At 38.3% G+C, this 8,743-nt stretch overlaps 1 protein-coding gene across 1 annotated transcript in view; it reads left to right on the top strand.

Annotated features, from left to right (window-relative positions):
• MAPK10 (mitogen-activated protein kinase 10) overlaps nt 1-8,743 on the top strand; it is a 52,107-nt gene that overhangs the window by 30,564 nt on the left and 12,800 nt on the right. The window contains exons 4-5 of the mRNA XM_006768674.1: nt 5,707-5,770; nt 7,518-7,595. Of these exons, the coding sequence (XP_006768737.1) occupies nt 5,707-5,770; nt 7,518-7,595 (142 nt within the window). The remainder of the gene's footprint in view (nt 1-5,706; nt 5,771-7,517; nt 7,596-8,743) is intronic.

Consider the following 8,743-nt stretch of genomic DNA (forward strand, 5'->3'; position numbering starts at 1 on the left):
TATGTCTGTGTTAGGGTTCTGCAATTAAGAAGGATTTATGTCTTCTTTTTTATTTTCTATAATCTGTTTTTGTTACTTCTGAACTTTGATTAATTTGTGTAACAGTTTTTTTCTCATTTGTTAGAATACAGATATTCAAAATTAAAATTATTATGTCTATAGATTTTTAAATGCATTTGCATAAATAATATTATGTTCTGGATTGTGCTAATAACCAAATAACCAAAAAGCAAGTCTGAATTAATAGTTGCAGATTAATGAGAATACAGCAGAGGTGAACTTATATAAATGAGATATTCTTGCCACATGGAGGCCAAATGATAGCCCAGGATAGCCCTTGCTGCATGAAAGGATCATAGTAGTTCAAATACAAAAACAACGATGGAAGGTTTGAGTCATAAAGCACCTAGCTGTCTAGGCATGCTGAACTCAAAAGATCCGTACCTTAGCATACAGCACTATATTCAGGGTGCAAGCATCAATACTGTTAACACTGGGTAACCATAAGATTATTTTCTTTAAAAAAGGATACATATTTTCCACAAGATTGAGAAGTATGGTCTGTAGGAAAGCTAACTTACTAGAATGGCCCAGTCAACCAGTAGGCAGCATTGAGAGCTCATTTATAATCATGATTCTAATAAGAAACTAGTAATCCATGAAAATATTTTTTTAGCCTGTGCTACACCAAAGTAGAAAAGATTCATAAGAAAACTAAGCTAGTAACTAGCATATTCCCCTCCTTGGTGAAAACTGCACATATGTCAGATATATGGCAACCCCAAATATCTTACCTAATAAAAGAGAAACATGTAAATTGACCGTCCCTCCACTATGCTCACCAGCCAATCAGGAGTGAGTGTGCAAATTAACTGAACAAAGATGTCGGATTAACGTGGATACACAGGTGCCGGGTGGAGAGCAGAGCAGGAGAGCTGGCAACTTGAGGGGATGTGGCTCCCTCAGTAGCTGGGCAGAGAGCAGAGCTTGAGAGCTGGAGGTTTGGGGGGCCATGGCTCCCTCAGTTGCTCCCAGTGTGAGGAACACCAGGAATTCTGGGAATCAGAGTTCTGGTGGCAGATGGATCTCCTAGACACTAGAGCAAAGTGAGCCTGGAGCAAATTACTGTCGCGGTGGAGGATGGAGGGAAAGCAAAGGTGAGAGACATAAGTAAAATCAGAGTGTCTAGGACAGGGGTGGGCAAACTTTTTGACTTGAGGGCCATAATGGGTTCTTAAACTGGACCAGAAGGCTGGAACAAAAGCATGGATGGAGTGTTTGTGTGAACTAATATAAATTCAAAGTAAACATCATTACATAAAAGGGTACGGTCTTTTTTTTTCATTAGTTTTATTCATTTCAAACGGGCTGGATCCGGCCCACAGGCCGTAGTTTGCCCACGGCTGGTTTAGGGAAAATTAAAGGGAAGATATCCTAAAACTTCCAGGAAATCTCCACCCATGCAGCAAAGAAAAAAAAACTGTCTCTATTATTCTGTGAGCAACAAACCAAACTGGTTGGGGGTCTCAGACAATTCACATATGATTTCAAAGACAGACAGAAACTCCTGGATTGGAGAGGGCTCCCCTGAGGGCTCCCAGATTGGAGAGGTTGCAGGTCGGGCTGAGGGACACCCCCCACCCATGCACAAATCTTCATGCACTGGGCCCCTAGTATGATATAAAATGAAGTCACAGGAGAGAGCAACTAGTGCCTTGGGAGAATCAATAAGATTTTTGAACAGATTCTGATTAGAGATCTTTTTAGCAAGAAATCATGCCCAGCAACAAGAACCAAGAGGATGCCAACAGAATTCAGATTCCTCAGTCCCAATTTTATTATATAGAATTGTACTCTTTTATGTACTTTCTGGCAAGAGCCATATTTTATAGCTGAGTTTTATATTCCTAAAGATGGAGAAAATGCAAGGAAATGTTGACTTGATATCTTAGGGCAAGAAAGGGTACAGCTACAACTATTGAAACCCCAGTGGTAGGGAAATGTTGCAATTCAGTTGTTTTCTTCATCCTTTAATTACCGTATTTGTGAGATCTCTAATATGCCATGTCACAACATTGTCATGTAGGGTTCTCACATAATTAGCCCCCAAACATTTATGAGAGTGAAATGACTGAGAGCTATTAAAAACTACAAGGACAGGCAGTTGGGGGTAGAAGGATAGAGGGGATCAATGGGGAAAAAGAGGGGACAGCTGTAATACTTTCAAGGTAAATTTAAAAGAATAAAAGAACTACAAGGACAACTAGAACAAGCCAGGACTCTTTGGGGCAAATTGAGACCTGCAGTCTCCCTATTGCCTTATGTTTCAATTCTTGTTTTATAAAGATGTTTACTTTAAATATTGTTTCATTGTCCCTTATTTTAGATTCATCTCAATTACCATTTGCTCTGACTTATTCTTTAATTTGGGTTTTAAGCAACGTCTCATCATTAATTAGCTATGTGACTTTAAGATATTTTAAAAGGAGTTTCTTTGAGTCTTAGTTTCCTAACCTGAGGATTATTAGGGCATATATGGAGCCTAGTTTATCTTCTCTGAAAAAAAGTGCCTTCCCTTAATTAGAGAGAGAAAAGATCTGTATTTATCAAGCCCTCAAAGATAGTTGGGAGAGCAGATTTGAGAGTATTATAAATCTGTTTTTTTTTTAATCTTTTCAGTCTCACAGTCTATTCTACAGTTCCTTTATGTTTTGTTATATACAATGTCCATATTGTGAGAGGATATTTCTTCTACATTGTTCTGATTTTTTAGGTGCTACCTTCTACTAATTTCCCCACTAAGGACCTATCTGGATCTTTCTAGGTATGGTGGCAGTTTTGAGTTTTGGAAAACGCTACAGGGTTTTAAGGCATGGTTTATTGTGCCTTGAAAACCAAAATCTTTGTTTCTCTTTCAAGAAACTGCCAATTATTTCCTCTTTTTGAAACTCTCTGATCACAGGCCTTCTATACCACTGCAATATCTTCATCCTCCATGTATGTCTCTAAACGATCCTTTCCTCCTCTTCCTCCTCCTTTTTCTCTTCTTCCTCCTCCTCTTTCTTCTTGGACTTGTGCTCCTCTGGCCAACCTTTAACCCTTGGTACCTGACAGGGTCCACTTTGGCTTTTTGCTCTTTCTACCTGCACAGCCTCCGTGGTGACCTCATTCATCCACTGTCGTGATTTCAAGGAACACCTCTCAAATCTGTACACCTCTAGCCAACAACATTCCTGTTTAATAAGGTGGGGAGAGGGAACAAGTGGGCAGTAGAATACTGGCTCCTCTGTGCAGATGGAGGCAGGGAGTGTAATGGACCATGGCATGCTAACGATTGCTGACTAAGCACATATGTATGTGCGTTTGAATAGGACATTACTCTCTTTGGTTTACTGGTCAATTAATCTTTTATATTGTTTTGTAAGAGACATCTTTATGTGAATGTACCCTTTCCCTGCAGGTGATTGCACCCCCTCTTTAAAAAAAAAAGGAAAACAAAAACCCCTGAACATGGAACCCTTTCAGCCATAACTATAATGCAAGTGTTTTTTAAAGCAGCCCTCTTGGGTTTTTTTGAAAAGAAAAATAATGGACTCAGTACTCTGCTTTCTTTCTTGTGGTTGTTTGTACTTTGTAGTTTATATATCAGCAACAGCTGGTTGCTGAAGCTCCAAGGAAAACTTCTCTCAAAATAGTTTTGTTGCAAAGAGAAAATGGCATTCGTGAACTTTGGCAGGAACTGTACTCTTGAGCTATGTTCAATTTTGAAACTTGAAAAACCTACTGCATGGAGAAGCCAGCCACACAGGATCCTGAGCTGGCCTATTGTTACAAGAGGAAAGTGGTATCAGTGATGCACAGAGCTCCTGAGACCTCTGAGAACTTGTGCACAAGGTGTCCGGCAGGGGGCGTAGGCGAGGCCCACTTAGATGGGGCACCTTACCACAGAACTACATGTGAGCTAGGAAGAGGCAAAGCAGGAAACCTGTTACTCTGCAAAGCGTCTTTCCATGACCCGAGTTTGGCTCTGCATTAGCTGACTTAGGTGACAGCATCACAGATCTTCAAAAATGACTTTGTTTTCCTCATTAAATCATAATTCATATAATTTGGGAGTCCTTTATAATTAAGGTGGAAGATAGGTCTAACCAGCCTTACTCAGGTCTCCAGGGCAGTGCCCTAGTATCCCAGCCCCCTTACCTTTCAAGTCAGTGTTTCTCTGTTCTCAGTACTGTCGTGGGGCAGGGGCGTCTTGTTCCGCTTAGCCCTTTCAGCTGACCACGTCTGAATCACAGTAGCTGGTTTAAAGCCTTCTACCTCAGGAGCAATCACTGTTGTTAAACGAATATCTGGCCTCATCAGTACTTATTGCTTAACAATTAAGTTGCCTCAAAACAACTGGTCAAAGTCTGTTTTCCTATCCAGCTGCTTCTGTGGTATGTGAGTCTGTCCCAACATGCCACAGCTAAGACCCCTATGTCATGGCTAGGACCTCTTTGTCATGGTCCACACTACTAGAGATCCAATGTAGACAGAAGAGCCCCTATGGTGTGTGGGTGCTGCTCGTGGGCCAGAGACCCTCCCACAGAAGCCAGAAGCCGTCTCTGAAAACCTTGTCCAAAGCCTTCCGACAACAGCTGTCTTGGAGGGATGTGTGTCCTAATAAGCCTGAGCCACTGTGTTGAGCACCTCTTTTAGTTTCTCACAGAAACTGTTGCTTTGGGAGTGTTGGACAGGACGAATTCTGGAGTCCCCTCTCCCATGGCATCTGGCATTTTGTAGTTCTTTTCTTTCACTCATTCCAATTGCCGGCAGAGGCAGCTCTCAGCCCCTTCTCCCTTTATCTCCTGGAGATCGTTTCTCTTGTCACTTGGCCTGAATTGGAACTACCCTAGGTCACCGCAATAGAACTCAGGTCCAACCACCAGGAAGAAGAGGTCAGGGAATTTATCTGTGATCCTCCTTCCTGGCTGAAAATTTCTCCTTTTCCTTCTTTGAATTTCTCATAGCAAGAGGACTGCTGATTTCATGTCAAACTAACGGCCCTGTCTCATCATTTCTCCCAGAAAGGACTAACAAGGGCCACTCGGGTTCAAGGTAGCCAATCTCTATAGACAACTGGCAGCTTTTTCTGCCTGAGCGGGAGCAGGCTATCTGAAATCACTTAACTATAGTGCACACAGCTATACATTAAAGTATTTTATTATGCTTCATGAGACATAAAAAGGGGATTAGATCCAATATTCCTTTATGCTGGAGACGAGTACTATGGTCTACTGAGAGGTATTAATCCCTCTTTTTCTGGGCGGGGGGTGTCTAAAAATGGAACAAAATCTTATCAGTCTGGAACAGTTTTAATAGGGTTCTCTCATAGGGCAAGTGAATGGATGACATCAAAGCTTCTGGGTTCTTGTAATCAAGTGTCTTGCTTTTTAAAGACTGGCTATTGGTTGGGCTTGGGTTTGGAATCAGGACATTTGGGTATATGAGCTCACAAGATTGGTTTTGGATTCTGCTGCCTTATTTGGTCAGAGCAAATATAGTTATGTAAAGGAATCCTTCATAAATTGGTGGGAAAATTTTAACTTCTGCACCACTGTAATTACTCCTAATTTTATGAGATTCTGATCACCACCAAAATCATTGTAAGACTTTAGTCATGTTTAGTTTATTGCACAACGTTTATTGTTTGTCTTTATTTTTCAGCCTCCACCTCAGATATATGACAAACAGTTGGATGAAAGAGAACACACCATTGAAGAATGGAAAGGTGACTCTACTACTTAAATAAAGTATACATTTTACTTATTGAAACCCCAAAATATTCTGAGACCTTTTTCTTTTAAAACAACGTAGTAAGAGAGGATTTTCTATTGCTACCCTCTTACACCATTTTCAGAGCTCCTAAAACTAAATCTATCCTTTCATATTACTAGTAATACTTCATTTACTCAAGAATGAAAGGAATTAAATACTGACACTTTTCAAAATAGTACTGATTATCAAGGTATTAGCCATGGTGGAGGGAAAACTTCAGTTTAACATTTCACAATTAAACTTGTTCTGTTTGTATATAAAATTATACAAATGGATAAAATCACATCTGAGATGATTTACACATTAGAAAATAAAAGATAATATATTGATTCATTCACTTGATATATATAGCACTTGAGTATTTAAATAAAAAAATACACTAAGTAGCTTATTTTCTTTAAAGTTAGAAAGAATGAATGAATACGTTAATTCATTTTTTCCCAAACACACTGTATGATTGAGATTCTACTTAGACAGAAACTTTATATAAAGAATAGTTAATCTAATATAACTAATTACAGAGTAGAATAAATATGAGAAAACCAAATACAGATTAAATGAGATCAAAATTAGGGGGAACATAAGTGGAAGGTCTAAATGGAAGAAATGTTTGTGCCACATTGAATAAGTTAATTCTTATAATTAATAATTAAGAAAATGAGCAAAAAAAAAAACACAGAGGAAAATGCTAAATGGGGGCCTAAGAGGAAAACAAAGGGTAGATATGAGCAAAAAGTATCGTAAAGATCATAAAGAGACTCCACTGGTCAAGAAGTCGTGTTGCAGAATATGGAAAATGAGCATCCTCCTTCCTTTCTGCTATTGCAAAAAAAATGTAGAAATAAAACAGTGGATGAAGTAAAAAAAAAAAATATTAGATGATAGATGGAAAAGACTTCGTTTGATCTAAATAAGGACCAGAAGGCACTCTTAGGGGTTTGTGTTGAGTAAGTAAGTGAAAGGATATAAATATCACTTAAGAAGATAGACATGGACTAAAATGTGACAAACTGGGGAAGAAAATACGTGCAAAAGCATAAAAGCTATAAGCCATGTTAAAGCAGGGAGGAGTAGCACTGAGTGATTGTTAGTTAGAAGGGGCAAAGTAAAACAAAATGAAAATATACAAGTTTAACTCTAGTAAAAAAAAGCCAAAAATAGATGCCAGTTTGGGAATAAATGTAGTAACTTTTAATGTTGGATTTTAGGCAAGTTTGGTTTGACAATTCCAAGAGTTGAGTCTGGAAAAAAGGTAAAGTAAGAGTTAAAAAAATTGATAGAAACTAATGGTTTGAAGTCATGAGAATGTTATTTATACATAAATATAGTGATTTATTTACAAGAATAGCATGACACCCCTTAAGAAGAGAGTAGAAAAGAAAAATGCATGTTCAAAACTGAACCATAAAAATCCTTAAGAGATAAGTTAGAATGTGTTAGGAATCTCCCAAAGAATTCAGAAAACAATTAAAATGTGTATTCCTCATACATTTTTTTGGCCAAATGCTTTATTGAGCAACTACTTTTACCCGGCTCTGTGCTATTGCAAGAAAATGTAGAATTAGAGGAGTAAAGGACTCCCGATTGTGTTCTAGTTTACTCAACCCCATCAAAATGTTATTTGTCATTAAATAAGGAATTTTATTTGGGGACTAAGAAGAAATTTATTTTTTAATAACACTAATAATTGTTTCTTACAGAACTTATCTATAAAGAAGTAATGAATTCAGAAGAAAAGACTAAAAATGGTGTCGTAAAAGGACAACCTTCTCCTTCAGGTACTCACTCTCAGTGAATAACCAATAAACCAGTACTTGTGTATTTCTCTTGGCCTTGAGCAGGAATTGCGACCAATAATATTGCTCATAGCACATATGAACAAATACCATGTGACTGTTGTCCTTTAACAAATTCAGTTTTACTCCCCCCACCTTTTGTTAGCTAGAAGAGGCAAAATAAAACAAAATGAAAACATACAAGTTCAACTTCAGTAATGATAAGCCTAAAATGAATGCCAGCTTGGGAATACATGAAATAATTTTTTAACGTTGGTTTTTAGGAAAGTTTGGTTTTACAGATTCAAGAGTTGAATCTAGAAAAAAGATGAAGAGTTGACACATTTATGGGAAATAATAGTTTGAAGTTCAGCATGGCATTCTGATTATGCAGATTATGAAGACCCAGCACAGGAGATCTTTTAGAACTTATTTTAAGATATTAACGAGTCTTTCAGAAATGTTAACACGAGCTGCTTCAAAGGTAACTGCTACTCATCCCAATGCAGAGCTGTAATGCCCTCTCTACCACCAAGTCAAAAGAGAGGTTAGGAAACTCGGCAGCCCGAACCTCTTTCCTCATTCACTCCAGTGTGTGAACTCTTCACAGGGTTGGTGTGACAGTAGTTGAAGCATCAGCCAAGATGCGCACCAATTAACGTCAGCATGGAAAATCTTCCAGTTTGTGATAGACAGATTTGTGCATATGCATATCTTGCTCTGTAGAATGCTTTGGGATTACTCGAGATAATTTACTTACACTTATTAATGCTAATATATTTTTTCTAAGATCTATGTTCTGAATATAAAGAGAATATAGAAAGAGTTCTAGAAAATGTAATGGCTGCCCTGGCCAGTGTGGTTCAGTGGTTGAAAGTTATCCTGTGCACGAAGAATTCGCTGGTTTGATTCCTAGTTGGGGCACATGCCCAGGTTGTGGCACATCTCCTGCTAGGGATATGCAAGAGGTAGCCGATCCATGTTTCTCTATCTATCCCTCTTCCTTCCTCTCTCTCTAAAAAATCAATAAAAACATAAAAAAAGAAGATATATGGCTTATACTCAGCTCACGCTGGGAAGAATATAGGCTGCAAATGATTAGTTTAAAAAAATAGATTTGGTTTTCTACCTTTGACAAGCAATTTTTCCCC

This window comes from Myotis davidii, unplaced genomic scaffold, assembly GCF_000327345.1.
Source record: "Myotis davidii unplaced genomic scaffold, ASM32734v1 scaffold420, whole genome shotgun sequence".
Classification (NCBI taxonomy): domain Eukaryota; kingdom Metazoa; phylum Chordata; class Mammalia; order Chiroptera; family Vespertilionidae; genus Myotis; species Myotis davidii.